At 55.3% G+C, this 17,590-nt stretch overlaps 6 protein-coding genes across 6 annotated transcripts; 5 read left to right on the top strand and 1 right to left on the bottom strand.

The window, feature by feature from the left end:
- Positions 1–804: 804 nt before the first annotated feature.
- BBK36DRAFT_1189610 (Asp-domain-containing protein) lies at positions 805–2,163 on the bottom strand (the record flags this gene model as incomplete). The annotated part of the gene is made up of 3 exons (XM_024896632.1): positions 2,035–2,163; positions 1,808–1,961; positions 805–1,739 (listed from the first exon to the last, which is right to left on the bottom strand). The coding sequence occupies exons 1-3, from the start codon at positions 2,131–2,133 to the stop codon at positions 805–807; spliced, it is 1,188 nt and encodes a 395-aa protein (XP_024745222.1). The 5' UTR covers positions 2,134–2,163.
- Positions 2,164–4,038: 1,875 nt separating this feature from the next.
- On the top strand, positions 4,039–6,055 carry BBK36DRAFT_1189609 (hypothetical protein; the record flags this gene model as incomplete). Its single annotated transcript, XM_024896631.1, has 7 exons — positions 4,039–4,113; positions 4,163–4,187; positions 4,274–4,374; positions 4,773–4,987; positions 5,102–5,130; positions 5,261–5,321; positions 5,581–6,055. The coding sequence occupies 7 exons, from the start codon at positions 4,039–4,041 to the stop codon at positions 6,053–6,055; spliced, it is 981 nt and encodes a 326-aa protein (XP_024745221.1).
- Positions 6,056–8,614: 2,559 nt separating this feature from the next.
- On the top strand, positions 8,615–9,586 carry BBK36DRAFT_1145199 (hypothetical protein; the record flags this gene model as incomplete). Its single annotated transcript, XM_024893737.1, has 2 exons — positions 8,615–9,499; positions 9,572–9,586. The coding sequence occupies 2 exons, from the start codon at positions 8,615–8,617 to the stop codon at positions 9,584–9,586; spliced, it is 900 nt and encodes a 299-aa protein (XP_024745220.1).
- Positions 9,587–10,940: 1,354 nt separating this feature from the next.
- BBK36DRAFT_1130454 (hypothetical protein) lies at positions 10,941–13,189 on the top strand (the record flags this gene model as incomplete). Its single annotated transcript, XM_024891843.1, has 2 exons — positions 10,941–10,996; positions 11,065–13,189. The coding sequence occupies 2 exons, from the start codon at positions 10,941–10,943 to the stop codon at positions 13,187–13,189; spliced, it is 2,181 nt and encodes a 726-aa protein (XP_024745219.1).
- A 1,195-nt stretch (positions 13,190–14,384) lies between these two features.
- On the top strand, positions 14,385–15,754 carry BBK36DRAFT_1136654 (Rad27p/FEN-1 endonuclease-like protein). Its single transcript, XM_024893055.1, has 3 exons — positions 14,385–14,494; positions 14,564–15,130; positions 15,215–15,754. The coding sequence occupies exons 1-3, from the start codon at positions 14,396–14,398 to the stop codon at positions 15,734–15,736; spliced, it is 1,188 nt and encodes a 395-aa protein (XP_024745218.1). The 5' UTR covers positions 14,385–14,395; the 3' UTR covers positions 15,737–15,754.
- A 1,423-nt stretch (positions 15,755–17,177) lies between these two features.
- Positions 17,178–17,501, top strand: BBK36DRAFT_1101495 (cytochrome b5; the record flags this gene model as incomplete). The annotated part of the gene is made up of 2 exons (XM_024889160.1): positions 17,178–17,292; positions 17,371–17,501. Coding segments are annotated over 2 exons (246 nt in total), but the record flags the coding sequence as incomplete, so codon positions are not given.
- Between the last annotated feature and the right edge of the window lie 89 nt (positions 17,502–17,590).

Genomic DNA, 17,590 nt, shown 5'->3' with positions numbered 1-17,590 from the left:
ATCAAACTTGCATCATGCATCTGTAGTCGAGGCGGAACACGCCTTAGTGCCTGGAGCTTGCCGGCGTCAGACGGCACTCAAAGGCTTACACGCCTACATGTACTTGCTAAATCAGCTCCCTACCAACCTACCAACCTACAAAGTATTGATATCAAACACCTTGCATTGTCTCGCTATTGATCTCTCAACACAGCACTCGGTTCAATATTGAACATATCGCGTATTCTTTGTTTTTCTCGAGGATAACTGCCCTTTGAACTTTGCTCATCAGGCCCATGGCTCTCCCCGTCATGCAGGGTAATAATGGACCCTGTCCGATGCAGAGTCGGCCTGCCTGCCTACCAAAGTCATTCCGTGCTAATGACGGTGCTAGCAATGCACAGAATCGCGCATGTTATTAGCTCTGACCTTCCATGTGATAAGGTACGCGGCAGATCTACAGTACGTATACCGCAGCTTGTAGGGTAACCACGTACTGACAGCTCGCTCCAACAGACTCTCAACGCTACAAGTACGCATTATCATGCAAATAGCCACTTGGTCACGGCAAGGTATCAATGGAGATGAGCATCTTGCACGGGCACTAATAGTTCATGACATCGAATCAAACAGCGGCAGCAGACGACGGCCAGTCTCCATTATAGTTATTACATAAACGACGTTGCAATCTTGATCCAGACTCCCCCGCAATAGTAGGACTGTCTTTCCGCTCCCGAAACTGTGCAAATAACCAAAACTAGCATTCTGCAAACATACAGGCTGTGCGCTTCCTAGATACACACTCTCTCAAAGCGTCTACCTCGTTTATTTGGCCTTGGCAAGACCAACGGCGTCCTTGCCGAGATCGTAGACAGAGTAGTAGCGGCGCAAGAAAGCATCGCCAAGGATGACCAGGGGGCCCACGGGCTCGGGGAAGTCCATGCCCTGGAAGGACGAGATGCAGCTGCCAGACATCTCAATGATGTAGTCGCTGGCGGGAAGGCTGTACTTGGAGCCGGCCAGGCTGAAGGTGATGTCGGGGAGAGAATCACGCTTGGAGCAGTCAACAGTGTACTGACCGCCAAAGCCCTTCTTGGCACCAATCTCGGCGTTCAAAAGCTCGGCGAGGCCCGAGGGAAGGACGTTGAGAGAGGTGCCCGTGTCAAGGATGGCGCCCGTGTTCTCCAGCTCGGCAACCTCGTCACCGAAAGCAATGGAGTCGAGATCCACCTCCCAGTAGGCCTTGCGGCGGAGGGGAATGTACTCAATCTTGCCCTCGTAGTGAGCATCGTCGACGCCGCCAAAGACAGCCTCGGAGCCCTCGTCGCTGCTTCCCAGGTAGAAAGCAAAGACGGGCTCGTCGATCAGCTTCTGCTTGACCATCTGGTAAAAGGGAGGGACGATGCCATTGACCGAGATGGTGTCGTAGCCAAGGCCGAGAATGCCGTCGAAGCGACCGAAAGCAAAGGCAAGGCCGGGCTCACTAGTAGCTTCGGCAAAGTCCTGCCCCTTGATCTTGATGTCGCCAATCGTCACGACATCGTTGGAGATGAAGCCCGTCAAGCTACCTGATCCGTAGTGGATCTCAAAGTCGGAGCCGTTCTTCTTGTACGTCGACGACGAAGACGAATCGTACGTGGAGTGCAGGAAGCAGGCGATGCTGTTGCACGACTGAGAGGGGACCCAAAGGTTGGAGCTTCCCGTGTCGAGCACAACCTTGAACGACTGAGGGGGGGTACCGATGGTAATCTCAGAGAAGTCTGTCGGACCGAGTCAGTACGCCTGTGCTCGCTGCCTGGGAACCCTCGGGCTGCTCATCACGACTTACATTGGGCATTCATGAAGTTGGTGACGGGAACCGGGTGACCGCCCTGGACCTTGGGCGCCTTGTCATTGAACATGACCTCGGCACGGGTGGTAGGGCGGACGCCCATGTACTTCTGGCCGAGCTGCTGGACGTGGGCCTCGATGCTCGAACCCTCCTAGACGAGAAGCGAAATGTCAGCGATCGCCCTTGGCCAGAGGATGAGGGCGCGGATGAGGATGGCGTCTTACCAGCTGCTGCTCCAGGGAGACCTTCTGCAGCTTCATCTTGTGGATGCCGGCTTGGGCGGAGCCGACAAGCGCCGCGGCGGCAAGTAACGCGCTCTTCATGCTGGGCGACGCTGAGGTATTGATGATGGGTTCGTTGGCAAAGGAAAGGCGATGGGCTGGAGGATGGATGGGATGGTTTGATTGCAGCCAAAGGATGGGAACTGGAGGATGACGAAGCTAGGAACCAGCCTCTTTGTACTGTAGGTACGGAGGCGTGGTAGCGGGCATTAGATAAGGCGAGCGGGCGGCAGGCAGGCAGCTCAGCACGCAAGGCATGTTAAGCAGTCCGCCCGCCGAGCCACCGCCAGCACTAACGCCCGCCCAGCACGGTAGCATTGGGGTGGCTGCGATGGGAGTACTGTAGGTACTCGTGCTACCACGGTGCCACCCATCGGATGGTCACTGGACTCGGCCTGGGCAATCAAAGCAGGGCCGCCGGTTGCGTCTATTGGCCGTGCTGACGAGCCGATGACGCACCACTCCCTGCAAGGGGCGCTACCATGATGGCCGCGGAGGTTCCCTTTGCACCCGCAATCGCTGGCAGAGGTACTTGGTTGCTAGTGCGAGGTATTGTCCGCCGGCCTTTACCCCAACTTTTGCCCAGGCCCGAGCCTTAACTGCGCTGGCTGATGGGGCAACCGAGATCAACAAGCGGTTGGGTGTCGTTGCCTCAGGCCGCGCTAGCAGATTGGACCTTGGATTGGAGTACCATCGTCGGCGTCTCAGGCACGGGGTGTACTTTACTCGTACTTCAGGGCTTAGTACCCGATTCTGCCATCACCTGACGAGGGACGGGTCAGCGGTTCTGCCTGGTGTCTTGAAGTCGTAGGTACCGCTCACGATACGGTGCGGACGAGGCACGAGCACCAAGTATTTTCACCTCTATTATTGTCGGTACGAAGTATCAGAGGTTGCGCTCACTGCTAGGTAGGTTCCAAGTACAAACGGATGCTTCAGACTAATAGACCTGGTTGATAAGTGCTTGGACGGAGGACGCCGTATCCGACCAGAACTCCGTCGGCACGACCTGAAGCAATGGCGGTCAACGCTGGTGCTTCGAATACCTGATATCTCACAAGGAATCCCTCCCTTGCATAGGTATGATCGCGAGAGTCGAAATGTACCTGCGTCAATGACTCACCTTGGAGATCGTGTCCTTTGGACTGAATAGCGGAAGCTTACAGCAGCCTACGAAAAAGTATCTATGCTTTCTCATTATACTGCCCCTTTGTATGTATTGGACGCTGGCAAGTGGCAGTACTACTTGTTGTTTTGAGACGTTCCAAGCATACGAGTACAAGTACGGAGTAGCGGTACTCGCATTGAAAGCGAGACGGCAAGGATCACGAATGTGGCAAAATGACGCTCACCGCATCGTGAATGTGATGCCTGTGAGAGATCGTTTCAGTCCGGCTTTGCGAAGATCCATGCCTTGGCATACTATGTCGAAGAAGCAAGGTCTGGTATTGCTCACCGAGGGGGGTTACTCGGTGTCAATCTGGAGATTGGTTTGTCACAACAATGAGAACGGCATGTCCTGGTAGGTGGTGTGAAAGCCTTCGGCATCATACGAAGAACCACACGGAGGTGGTATTTAATGCTTCAATCTCAACGCAACACCAAATATGGAATCCCCAGTAAGTTGCTCGATCGTAGCCCGGCGGAATGGTAGAAGACAATAACAGGAGACGGCCTATCACAAGAGCCTTTCAAGATTGTCTCATCATAAATATACCCTCTGCAAGGTACCAATAAGCAGAAGGGTCGCCATTATTCAAGTTGCAGGATGCTCTCAAGGGTAGCGACTTCATATGGATACTAATTGGTTCGTCCGATTGAACGAAGCCAGCATGACGGCACCATCACTGACTAGCATATTGATCGTCAGATCAATGGTGTTTAGTTTAACAATTGGGATATCCGACTTTGGCGACAAGTCGTATATGATCAGAAGCTTTTGCCAGCATGTACGAGGCTTGTGTGCACACCTTCCGGGACCGAAGCCTTCACCGGACAATAGATGGATTAGCCTACCCAAAAGTGAGTATTGTGTGCCTTATTATATATCAGGATTGTACAAGAATTGCAGACTGGGCCGTCAAAGTCTAGTTATGGTATGACACGAGGCGTATGGCTCAGCCCATGTTTTTCGTAGACACTGCTGTATCGATGCTTTGCATGATGGAGCTCCTCTGACCAGTCAACCCGAATCCCCTGTATCTGGCCTTGGAGACCATGGCAGTCATTGCTGTACGATTCACGTCTCGTTTAGAGGGTGACTCTCTTGGGTACATACGCAGAGTACGTGTGAGTGTAGGTCGGCCCATTCTGGTATTTCAGTCTCTGGCTACTCAATACACGGCCTCACATTGTCTCCTGTGAAATACCCAATCAGGAGCCTTACGCCGCCCATTGACAGCGTGCCGGAACACTTCGAGTTACGATATACCTCACACTACGGGAGACGGCCGCGACAGCGCAAGAAACACCAACGCAAACGTCAACATCTATTATTGGACTTGGTATCAACAGGCGGATATCATCTAGACTTGCTGGAGAACCAGCTGAGCAAACCGTACAACAATTCGTACCCAGTACTGTGCATACCACTCCTACACTTCATGAAGAACCTTTCTACGATAACGTGCATGACCGAAGCCCTGGGTTCTTGACGTGATCCGCGACCAAACGCAACCCAGGAAAGGCCCGGCTCTAGAACGCCGAGTTCGGCCGGACAACCGCCAGGCCTTATATTCCTCTTCACCGGCGGCAGATGTGATGCTTCTCACGGAAGCCCCGGGACGTACTCCACGGAGAATGGAGTCAACGGCGGAAAGCAACGGCTTGCTTTCCTCTATACTCTTACAGCAGGGAGCTGCGAGCACAACTCGGAGAGCATCTCGTCCGCGAGAGGGTGCCTCGAAGAAATATACCGCTTTGAGAAACGTGAATCGATAACTGCAAGTTCTTGAGGGCATCAGACCGGGCACGGAGCAGAGGGCAAACCCTATTGAAATACATCCGCAAGGTGGATGGTGGCCATGAACAATGAGCTATGTATGTAGGATAAAGCAGAAGGGAGTACGAGCACATCACGGCGAGGCAGATGGATGGCACTCGGAACAGGCGAGCGAGCTGAGCTGAGCTGCCGCGCGGGAAGAAATCCCCGATTTGCATCTTCTGCCAGACCAGGAAGAGCCTGATCCCCGGCAGCTTACTCTGCACTCTGCACTCGTACCTCGTAGGAGGTTAGTAGTAACAGTTGGTGCTGGGGAACCATGGATTAATCGCTCAGGCGTCCTGTAGAACGTGCAAGGACGTAGTACCTCGTTCGAGTCCACATCGGCGCGGCGAGGCTTCAGAAACAGGTTTTTCTTCCCCGATTGCTGTGCCACCGCCCTCCATCCGAGACGCGCCATTTCGTAGAAAACATTTCCATCCTTGTACCTGGACTGGTAGACAATGCACGGCTCAGGGTGAAGTAATACTACTCCTACTGCATACTAGCACTGTCATTGCTTCGAGACTGTGGCTTCAACGAGCAAAGTGCCATCCTTGCGGGAGTGCCGACCCGGGGATAGAAGACCCGCAGCCATGCACTCTCCCAGCAGAAAAGCAGCCTCCCGGCAAAAAGACTGGAAGCCCCGGATCGTTCGAGAAGAAGATGAATAAGAAGCGGGCGCCATCGGCGGACACCGCAGGTTCATCTAGCGGAGGCAGACACGTGTTGGACGCCGAGCAAGAGACGAGGCTCCCACCTCGCAGTCACCGGCAGTCTGGCCCAGTTCCGGGGCAAACATCTCGATGCTCGCCTCGCCACGGTGATGTGCAGCGGGACTCGACGAATCCGGCACGGATAGGCGACGACCTGGAGCGTTCGAGGAGCTTATCGTCGTCGCAAGTTGGCACAAAGGAGGGTCCCTCTTGTCTCAGCTTTACAGCCATCAAGGATGCCAGTTCCGACGTGGCTGCGGCAGAATGAATCGAGGCGGCGAGTACTCGTACATGTACTGTACTCGTGCTCGCCATTGAAGTTATGCACGCACGAACCGGGCGTGGACATGGACTGGATAAAATAATGACGCGACATGAAACGCGCTGCGTCTCCTGGCACGATGGAGCCAACGGGACTCTGCCAGTTTCTTTTTCCTCGCTAGGCGCAGCGCGACTTTGTGGCCTCTGCAGTGGTCGCACGACGACGCATCAGCAGCCGACTTTTGTGGCCTCTCTCTCCAATATCAGTCATGCAGCCAGCCGCGCCCCTGTCCAGTCCCGTGTCGAGGGCGAGCGGCCGTTGGAGAGCCCAGACGGTGCGTGATAACGGGCGAGCCCCCCATTCGCCTTTGTCCGATGGTGTCGCGCGTCTCGACATGACGCAGATGCTTGTACTGTAGTTGTACTGTACAGATGGATGTGACGGACGGCTTGGCCGCGTCTTCCGGCATCACACGCAGACGCGGCAGCTGGCAGTCGAGCTGCTTGCACCTCAAGAGGGGGAAAGAAAACACCGCCGCCCATCACATACAAATTTATAGTGGCAGACCGGCGGTGTTTTCTTTCCCCCTGTTGCACCTCTAGAGAGCCAAAAGCGCAGGTCTCAAGGGCGACGGTTTATTCTTGGAATGTCTGGCTGATGGAGGGTCGCATTGTGTGGACGAGCTCTTTGATTGAGGTGGAGATGGGAAATGGGACGGAACGCCACTCGGACGCCGTCTGCAGGAGCTCGGCCATGTACTCGCGACGCCGCCTGCTGGCCTAGCTCAGGGACGCCGTTAGGGTTCATGCGTGCATTCTGCGCTGCAGCACTATCACGGCGCAGGCACAGCCCCCGTACCGGCTACCTCTGGCGCCGCGGAGCTCCACGCGTCCCCTTGCTCCCCAGCCTGGCACCGGGTGCTTGTACTGTACAAAGCTGGGTAAGTATCTACTTTCAGGCTGGCAGCGGTTCATGGAAAGTTTTCTTTGCTCTAGCTCTCTCTCTTTCTTTTGCTGTTTTTGCTTCTCTCCCCCTTGTTGCTCGCCGTCTTGCGCTGTGTTGCTCTGCTCAACTCTCTCTCGGGGGCCCTGCAGGCCTAGCCCTGGGAGCGGCATGGCTGGCGGGCTGCCGACGCGCTGGCCCAGCCCCAATTGGCCTGCAGCATTCCTGCATGGCGGCCGCGATTGGCTGGGCGGCGCAAACAGACCAGGGGTTCGACGCACCAGAGTTTTTAGCCAGGGGCTGGAGGAGCTCTCGCGCCAAGTCCAGGAACGAAGAGCAAGAGGCAGGCATCGGTGCTGTGTGTCGATGGAGCTGCTCACCCACATGAACGAGGTACTCGCATGTACCTACTGCGGTACCGTGTGCGGCAGCGCTGCAGGCGACGGTCCCGATCTGAGTTGTACTCGTACTTGTATGGTTCAATGTCGGGCCTCCATGCTTCAACCTGGTTTCCCTGGAATGTCTGGCAGCGCATTTCGCAGCTGGGTACAGTACCTAGTACAGGTAGAGCAGACGCAGTGGACAGACATTGGATGCCCGCTGACGAGTCGAGGGCGAGCGGATGCCAGGCAAGGCAAGGCGAGGCAAGGCATCGACGGCCAATAAATACAAACTCATGCGTGCCATCCGCCGCATGTTGATCTCGCCTTTGTCGACGAGCCCGAGGTACCGCTACCTGCGCCTGTAGGTACCTGACGCCGTGCAGCTGCCACAAGCACCTTAGGCTCTGGTCCCTGGGCCACAACCGCACCCGCCAGCACACACTAATTTCCCCTTAACCACACCAACTGCCCTAATCCCGGCTCCCTGATCCCACCGTGCCCGGTACGTACCGCCCGTCTGCTCCTGCTGCCTCTGCTCCTCGCTCCACTGCCTTCTCGCTGCCTCTGCCTCTGCCTCTCGCCCATCCAACCGGCCACCCCCCCAGTCCTGCCCCCCCAAATCTGTTTCTCCTTCTCGTCTCCTCTCCCTTTCAACAAAACAAGTCACGCCTTCAGGACGCTCGTTCCAGTCCCTCCTTCTCCCGACGAACACCGATTTCCCTTCAGCGCCTCTCGAAGCCCATCGGGTCCAAGCAGTCAGATGCTGTCGGGCCTTGCTCTGGCATCTTGAGAAAAGCTCACTTCCCATCCGACCGGCGTCTCGTCGAGCCTCTCGTTTAGCAGTCCCGGCCTCGCTCGCCGCCCTTCACCTCCAACAACCTCTTGCAAAGATCCCACCGAAGCTGGCCATCGAAACAGGACATCTCCTTTCTTAGAGCACGCAGAATCACCTTGCAACGGGGCCAAATAGAGGCAGCGCCAAATCGGACGACTCTTTTTCTCCCCCCAAGCCGAAATCTCGTCTCTCTTCTTCATCCCTTGACCACAAAGAAAACACAAGAGACTCCCCGGCGGAGCCAGCTCGAACTGTTTTTTTAGTCTTTCATTTGCCTTTGCTTGTTTCAAGTCAGCGTCCAAGCAGCGGCCTCCGCTTTGTTGGCCTCTTGTCTTTCTTTTTCCCTCCTGAACCGACGATTTCTTTCGACACTTTCCTTCTTCTTCACACGCTCGCTATCTCAACATGAAGTCGTCAACAATTCTGTCCGGCGCCTTGGTGGCCGCCGCTCAAGTCTACACGGCCCTTGGTGCAACTGCCGTTAGAGCTCACGAGATGAGCCACGTCATCCGAGCCAACCTCCAGCTGCCATCACAACCGCCAGTGCCGAACGCCTACCGATCGCAGGGCTGTTGGAGCTCCAAGGGAAACATGACGCATGAAACTGCAGTCAAGAGCACGACCGTTTCGTCCGGTTCGTGCAACGATTATTGCAAATCCAAGGAAATGCCTGTTTCCGGACTGCAAGGCGATGAATGCTTTTGCGGAATGGTCTATCCTCCCCAGGGCGACCAGGTCGAAGACTCCAAATGCGCCTTTCCTTGCCCTGCGTATCCCAAGGAGGCCTGTGGTCAGATCGGTCAGCCAGGCTATTTCTCCGTCTTCAACACCGGTGTCAACATCAACCCTGACTACTACGAACCCCCCAAGTCAACAACCTCGTCGTCTTCTACTTCCACGACGACTTCAGAGGCTGAGAAGTCGTCAGCCGCCGCTGGTCCTTCGGGTATTGCCAGCACGTCCGCGACGCCAACCCCTACCGACGGGGGGGATTCCAAGAAGAAGACCAACGTCGCCGGCATTGCCGCAGGAACTGTCGTGGGCGTCGTCGTCCTCGGCGGTCTCCTTGGAGCTGCCTTCTTCACCTTGAGACGGAGACGGAACGCCGAAATTGAGGAAGAGCATCGCCGGAATGCTGCCGTCAATGCCTTCATCAACGGCTCCAAGCCGCCTTCTACTAGCGGTAGCATTTCGATGACCGACTCTCGCCTCGACCCCATCATGGCCCACCGTAGGCTCAGTGATGGTAGCATTGCGGACAATGAGGATTACTCTCGCCGCATCCTGAGGGTATGTCGTTTTATTTTCCCCAACGCCCCCCTTTGTAAGCATTCTCCTGGATTGAGCTAATCGCCTTGACAGGTCACCAACGCATGAGCAAATGGCCATAAATCCACTTAACGACGAGCGAATTTGCCTTTACTCAACTCACAACAATCTCCTTCAATCATGGGCATTTACGGCGTTATCGGGATGGTAGCTCATGTCCATTTGGTTGACCCCCAGGGCCCGATGGCCTAGCGGCGTTTTGACTTCGTTTCTTTTTTTACTCTTACTTGTGGCGTAGGGATAGACTTTTTTGATACGGTGGGAAATGAATGAGTTTGGCCATCTTCGACATCATACCCCGGCTTCCCTACGCCGTCCACTCCTTACGTGTCCGATTGAACCTTTACAACTTAATTTTGGCGATTAGAGAGCGAGGGATGCAACCGGCATCAGGTCCTCATCTTCACAGCTTCACTATGAAGAGAGGGGAAAGATGCAAGGCTATTTGACGGCGCGCTTTGTCTATCCAGCCTAGCGTGTTTCTCTTTTTCATTTTTCTTCTTTTTCTCCTTTTTTTCTTCTCGACTTTGCAATTCCCATTTACAGGAGAGCTACCTGTGTATAAACCTGTTTTGGCGTGGGGGAAAAGGACACTGGCCGAGTCGTTGGCACGATCGACGCTTCGGGTGTATGTATGAGAGGGCAAGGGCCAGGGGACGGTATCGAGAGCGACGGAGAGAGCCGGCGAGGGAGCTACAAGAAGATAAAATATGGTTGCTACGTGTGTTGTTTGCTTCCTCTTTCTTTTCGGACTTGGGCGGGATTGTGTATGTAGGGATTGCGCATAGTAGTAACCAAGCACGTCATGTCAAAACCATATAGAGTATGCAGTAGCTTGCGCCTTATCATAACCGTCCAGCTGCCTTGTCTTGTCCTCACTCTTACTGCTCAACGTGACTCCGTCTTATATATTCTGGCTACTGGATATTCATGAAAGGTCATCCTACGACTAGAAGATGGAGCGACAATAGCGAAGAGTAGAACATTTGTCCAGATATCTCTAATGATTATAGAAGATACTGATGGGCCAAGATGCTGGATAGCCACTCCACTGAGAGATTCAGTTCGTTGACTGAATTGTATCATTGTGTTACTTTTCATCTGTCTGTAAAAGCTCCACGTCTCGATAGTCGGCACCTTTTCCACCAAGAAGCGGCGAGGCTAATCGCACATCACGTGACTCTGATTTTCCAAAGCTTCACCTGCTGCTTCGCATGTCGCGTCAAGACAGAGCTGCCTGTACCAAAAACGCCCCATCTCGACATCCATTGAACCTCTTTTTTTTCCCTCTTTCCGCGACCACAAACACTCTGCAAGGACTGTTCAGGGCCGACGATTCGAGCTCTTTCACAGCTTCGCTCTCACCTGAGGGTGCGTGGCAGCTATCGATTCTCTTTCCGCCATGGGCCCATCAACTACGCCTAGGATCCGTCGCACGGCGCAGAACACGCAATTTACGTGAGTGTGGAAGCTGGGATGTTCGCCTCCCCGCTGGCATCGTCGGAGCTAACATGATGACTGCGCAGCTACAATCTGTCGCGTCGGGTAAATGATGTCCAAACGTACCCCATCCAGTCTCCTCAAGGAGCTACTATCCTCATCTATGGACATGACAACGGCATCACCTTGGTTTGGCGAGGCGGTCGGCGGTTCAAGGCGGCCAAGGAAGCGTCGTCACAGCAGCAGACAAACAAGAAGGAGCAAAGAAACGGGGCGGCCGACGACGTGGTCATGATTATCGACTCTGACGACGACGGACCAGTTAAGTCACAAGCTCCCCAGGGCTACGTCGACAAGCCCGAATTCGAAGACACGGTCGAAAAGACGCCATACCCCGAGATCGTTCAGACACTGGACCTGGCTTTTGGAACAGCTGTGCTCAAGGTCGCTGTGATGCCTCTGGTACCATGCTCTGCAGCCGAGGCGGGCTCCAACGGCGAGCCGATCTTGGCTGAAAAGATGGTCTTTGCCGTCTCCTGCGCTACAAACGACGCCTATTTCGTCACGCTGCCCCTGACGCCACCGTCACCTGAGAGCAAAGCACGGCCGGAGCTGAGAGCGGACCTGTTGGCTGGAAAAGCTGGCTCCGGTGCCTGGGGCGAATCGCTGACCCTTCTCGGCGGCCAGACGAAACGCAGCGAGGGGTTGGCCATCACCATGGTCACCCCAAAATCTTCCGACTCGTCGGGCAAGGCACCCAGGGCAGTGGTGGCCGCGTTCTCAAGGCAGGCTTCGGGTGCTCTACACCTGTGGGAGATTGCGCTCGACAGCAAGCCGCTTTCCCAGCGGCCCGTGGAGCCCTTTCAGAGCGAATATTTGCCCGCTCCCCTCACGAGCATCTCGTTCAATCCGACAAACACCTCTCAGCTCCTTGCAGTGTCATCGCCACATGCTGTAAGGATATATGACTTTGCGCAGTCTGTGCTGGCCCCCGAACCCGACGCCCGGGGCCCCTTTCCCACCCAAGGCTCGTGGCTCCTCTCATTATATCAGCCATTTGCCAAAACTTCCTCCTCACGGAAACCGATATTGGACGCCGCATGGATAGCACACGGCCGGGCAGTCTTTGCTCTATTGGCGGACGGCATGTGGGGCATCTGGGACATTGAAGGCGCGAAGCCACTGCAGTCGGGAGCTGCGCTGTCCAACAAACTGAAGTCGGGTGTCCAGGGGGCCGCATTGACCGCCTTCAGCGTGTCAGGATACATTGAGGGAACTGGCTCCCTCCGCAGCGTCGCGTCTCAGCAGAAAGACAAGCATGCCAGTGAATTTGCACCCATGACACCACATACCCGCAAACAGGCCGCCGCATCCCTGACTGGCGCCCCTGGTGTCGATCGCCTGTTCGCTGTCCACGGTGGTGTCAAAGTGATGGGACTTCCTTACACTCCCGGCAAGGCACTCCAGGATGAGAGCCTGGCTCTGTGGATAGGGGGCTTGGAGCACGTCTGCGTCATCCCGGGCGTGCTACGATTTTGGGACTCGCAGCTTCGACGAGGGTCCGGCGGCGGGGTTAACTTGTTCAGCGGTGCCCAACCCACCAGGATGCTGAAGCTGGTCGATCTCGCCACAGGGCTTCTAGGCGAGAGATGTTGCGGAGTTGGTCTCATTCCGGACTCGTCAAAGAATGATGAGGACGTTCCCGACGACGGCGGCCTCCCGGTGGACGTCTTGATACGAGGAGAGTCGAGGATTGTCATTGTGCGCGAGGGAGAGGACGGGCCGGGAAGGAAGATTGGCGATGTTGTTGCCAGCCGCAGGAAGCGTCTGTTTTCGAGGACTGACAAAGAAGCCATCATTGTTCATGGGAAGCAGGATAGGTCGGCGAGCCTGTCTTTCAACTTGAGCACCGTCAAGCCCGGAACGCTGAGACTGAAGCCGTCTGCCAAGGATGAACAGGATGGAAACGGGATTGGCATCGGGAACGGAGCGGGCGATAAGATGGAGGATGCGCCTACTCCGACAACTCGGTCGCGCGCCGGCTTTGGCTTCGCCGATACCCTGAGTGCCGCGGCAGACGTCACGGCAGACTTTACAGCTCGAGACGTGGAGGCGGAGATGCTCGACATCATGGAGATTGACCAAGCTTTGAATAACCTGGAAGACTACAGAGGCAGCGGCAGGAAGAAGGTGTTTTTTGAGGAGGACTGATTTTTTCTAGACATTTTCAGGTGACTGATGAGAACAGGAATACCAGCGGCATTGCCAAAAAGACATTTACGAAAGGCGCCAGGATGACGCAGTGTACGATACCCCCCCCGAACTAATTAGAGGACTTGGGCACCGAGCGACATGTGGCTTGTGCCTGGCTATGAGTTTTCGCTCGCAACTCGATCCGAGGTCTGTCAATCATCTCGCGGTGCATGTGTGCTTCCATGCTTGTGACACTGCAACAGGTGCTCCTGAACAATGGACGCCGCCAACTCCGCACGGCAAGGTGGAGCGCAAGGCGAGACTCATCCTTGACTGCTCTGTATTCCGAGCGGTAGATCAACATTGTTACTCGATGGCATCTACACTGGGAGGGAGAGGAAGGGAATGTATCAAATGACCATTTGCTTTCCTGGCCTGAGTTATGCCCTGCTATCTGCTGTCCGCTCACGGCTGGCGGCTTCTTGGGGCGAGCATGGCTTGCCTTGAGGGGTCTGCTGGCAGTTGAAGATGGCGGGGGGCGTGTGTTACCTTGGCCAGGGGGTGGTGACTGTCGAGACATTTCGATGCTGCGTGTGTACTATCTTGATGTGAAATGATGAAGCTTGGTGCATGTGAGGGGCCGAGCTGAACGGTGTGAAGGATCCGGGCTCTTTTGAACGTGACACTATCTGCAACTGTGAGGACTAGCAACACTTACGTATTGGCCCCACTACCATTAAGAGAAAAGTAATACATCTCACGCTTGTTGGAGCTGTTGTATGTCTCCATCTCTCATGTTCTACCTATCTCTTTGTATCCGTGACTGCTGTTGCTCGGGAATTCCCTTGTAGTAGTACCTTAGTACCAAGTTCAGTTGGTGTTGCCCATACAAAAAGGACGCGCTGCCTAGAGAAAAGTGGAAACCACTTAACATCCCAGCTAAAGGTGCTGTACAACTTCGCGAAGGGTCGCGTCATTCACTTTTTGCGGCGCGTCCCCTCGACCAGCTGCTAACTTGAATACTGTAATCCCACCTCGCTCTCATTCTCGCTCCATAGCCTCTACCTTACCTTAGGCAGCCACACAACCTCGCCTGCGCAATCAGAAGGTTCAAAACTTGTCCCTTGCCAATTTCCAGGCTTCACTCTCATTCTTCACTCTCATTGTCCATCTGCAACCGTCGAGATCGTGGAGAGCTGGCTGTAGCACCGTTCTGCCGCAGCCATGGGTATCAAGCAGCTGTTCCAGATTGTCAAGGAGGAGGCGCCGGACGCCATCAAGGAGGGCGAGATCAAGAACCAGTTTGGGCGCAAAGTCGCCATTGTGTGTCTTCCGATGCGATGCGCTGCAGGGCTTTGGTCGCGGTTGCTAATGACGTTTCTTTCTTTCTAGGACGCCTCCATGAGCATCTACAGCTTCCTCATCGCCGTCCGATCCGACGGCCAGCAGCTCATGAACGACAGCGGCGAGACGACGTCGCACCTGATGGGCATGTTCTACCGCACGCTGCGCATGGTGGACAACGGCATCAAGCCGCTCTACGTCTTCGACGGCGCGCCGCCCAAGCTCAAGTCGGGCGAGCTGGCCAAGCGCTTCCAGCGCAAGCAGGAGGCCACCGAGGGCCTCGAGGAGGCCAAGGAGACGGGCACGGCCGAGGACGTCGAGAAGTTCTCCCGGCGGACGGTCCGGGTCACGAGGGAGCACAACGCCGAGTGCCAGCGCCTGCTCAAGCTCATGGGCATCCCCTATATCATTGCGCCGACCGAGGCCGAGGCGCAGTGCGCGGTGCTGGCCAGGGCCGGCAAGGTGTATGCTGCTGCGAGCGAGGACATGGACACGCTGTGCTTCAACACGCCGATTTTGCTGCGCCACCTTACGTTCAGTGAGCAGAGGAAAGAGCCTATCCAGGAGATTCGACTGGACAAGGTCCTGGAGGGCTTGAATATGGAGCGGGAACAGGTATGCAGTTGTTTCCGAGGAACTTGACCGTCGTCTTTAGATGATTACTACATGCGGGCGTCTGACACTGGCTTTCTCCAATAGTTTGTCGACCTCTGCATTCTGCTCGGCTGCGATTATCTCGACCCAATTCCCAAAGTCGGGCCCACGACTGCTCTCAAGCTGATTCGAGAACACGGTACCTTGGAAAAGGTCGTCGAGGCGATTGAAAAAGACCCCAAGAAGAAGTACACCCTGCCCGAGGACTGGCCTTACAAGGACGCGCGGGAGCTCTTCTTCCACCCGGACGTGCGCCCGGCGGACGATCCGCTTTGCGACTTCAAGTGGGACAAGCCCGACATTGACGGACTGGTGCAGTTCCTCGTCACCGAGAAGGGCTTCTCCGAGGACCGCGTCCGCAGCGGAGGCGCGCGACTGGAGAAGAACCTGAAGAACTCGCAGCAGGCGCGTCTGGAGGGCTTCTTCAAGCCCGTGCCCAAGACGGAGGCGGAGAAGGTTGCGCACAAGCGCAAGCTGGAGGAGAAGAATGAGGAGAAGAAGAAGAAGCTCAAGCAGGAGAAGAAGGAGAAGGCTGCGGCCAAGGCGAAGCCTCGCGGCGGCGCATGATCCGATACTGACTGCGGGCGGGGAAATGACAATAACTTGGAGATGTGCGCTTCAAAGAATCATCTTGCTTGTGGGCGGAAATGTCGAGGGCGTGGGTATTGATGACTGGCCTGAGGGGATGGCGGGCACATGTGCATGGATCGGCTTTGCTTTTGAGGCATCATGGACGGAGTTTTGGGCGCTCAGGGGAGGATTTTACGTCTTTGTTCTTTTACGGTAGTGAGACAGAAGAAGGAAGTTCTACGGGGCAAAGGGGCTCTGATCTGATGAGGAATTGAGAAACGAAGCGATGTGCCGCCAATTTTGTGATGTTGGCGAGGGATGCTCTAACGACTAGACAAGGTTGGAGTTTGTTTAGGTGAAGTTGTCTGTTTGGGGATGACCTGCAGTTTCTCGATGCGGGATGCATGCCATCATCATCATCATCCCCGTCTTTGCGCCTCATGCCAGGAACGACTTTTCCCAAAACCGACATTTACACACACAGTCATGATTATATGTATAGGGAAGAAAGGCACACGCTCCCCTGAACTAGTATGGACATGTGGGAGACATCCAATGCAAGCAAAGATATTATTACTACTAGTAATGCATACTTACAGGAACGGAGAGACGGGGAACAATCTGGGGCTTCGGGGGCGAGGCGGACTGGGGACGGAATTCTTGGGGACGTGTTGTGCCTCGGCATCTCCCATGTGGTGTGTTTTCCCGCGGCAGTGTCGGGGGGGTTGGGGGTCGGCATGACATCAGCGGTTTCCGGGACGGTACGAGTATAGGTAGTTGTATGTAATTGATACTTGCATTCTTCACATGCTGTGCTTTCAGGGTTTGGGGGTGATGAGGCGTTTGATTCATTTGACACATGACAGGATAACCAAGTTGGCTGTTAGATAGTTGGTACTACTACTTCTAATGAGGACGAGGTTGGCTTGGGTGCATTAGCATTCGACGGACCGGGATAGGCTCGTCCTCGTCGGCACAGTCGCATTGTGTGGAGTTTGTTGGAGATGGTTGCCGGTCCCCTTTTTGTGGGGGAATGACCATGCGGACCTTGGCTTGCAGGACGCGACATGACAGGCCAGCGAGTCCGATTTGTCTTGAATGAGGGTTAGTGGCTGGCTGGAGATTGATTACCTTAACCTGCTGGATGCCACATGTTGGCGGGCTGGCCTGTTGGAGGGACTTCCCGAGCCAGCAAATCCCTTCGAGGCCGAGCATGTGATTGAGGATTTGCCGAATGGGGATTTATGGGGGGGGCACCATCGCAGTTGTTCGTGTCACCCTTCCCTTTGGCTTCTCTCTCTTCTTCTTCTTCTCACTTCCTTCTTCACCTTCTTCTTCGTCCTCTTCAACCCCGTTTCCTTCTGATTATTTCTCCCTGGATCTCATTTCCGTTCCGGCCGACTGTTGATTTGACGGAGTATACCCCAACACACCAGCCATGGCCAAGATATTCACAGCCGGCGACGTGGCGTCGCATAACAAGCCCGACAGCTTGTACATTACCATTGACGGCGATGTCTACGATCTGACCAAGTTCCAGGACGATCACCCTGGTGCGCATCTTCCCCCCCATCTTGTTTTTTTCTTCCTCTTCCGCGACTGTGAGATCTAACCGTTGGATTGCGTCGCAGGCGGCAAGAAGATCCTGCAGCGCGTCGCCGGCAAGGACGCCTCCAAGCAGTTCTGGAAATACCACAACGAGGGCATCCTCAAGAAGTACAAGGCCAAGCTGCAGGTCGGCTCGCTCGACACCAAGCCCAAGGAGGAGCCCAAGCCCGAGCCGGCTCCCGCGCCGCCGGCGGCCAAGGCCGTCGTCAAGAAGGCCTCTAGCAGCAGCAGCAGCAGCAGCGA

This window comes from Trichoderma citrinoviride (genome assembly GCF_003025115.1).
Source record: "Trichoderma citrinoviride strain TUCIM 6016 unplaced genomic scaffold BBK36scaffold_20, whole genome shotgun sequence".
Taxonomy (NCBI): domain Eukaryota; kingdom Fungi; phylum Ascomycota; class Sordariomycetes; order Hypocreales; family Hypocreaceae; genus Trichoderma; species Trichoderma citrinoviride.
Note: the sequence above shows the minus strand (reverse complement) of the source record. Positions and strands in the feature narration are given on the sequence as shown.

Coding starts and splice junctions, on each gene's coding strand:
- BBK36DRAFT_1136654 (XM_024893055.1), top strand. CDS start 14,396: ATGGGTATCAAGCAGCTGTTCCAGATTGTCAAGGAGGAGGCGCCGGAC. Junction 14,495..14,563: donor TTGGGCGCAAAGTCGCCATT/GTGTGTCTTCCG, acceptor CTTTCTTTCTAG/GACGCCTCCATGAGCATCTA. Junction 15,131..15,214: donor TGAATATGGAGCGGGAACAG/GTATGCAGTTGT, acceptor TTTCTCCAATAG/TTTGTCGACCTCTGCATTCT.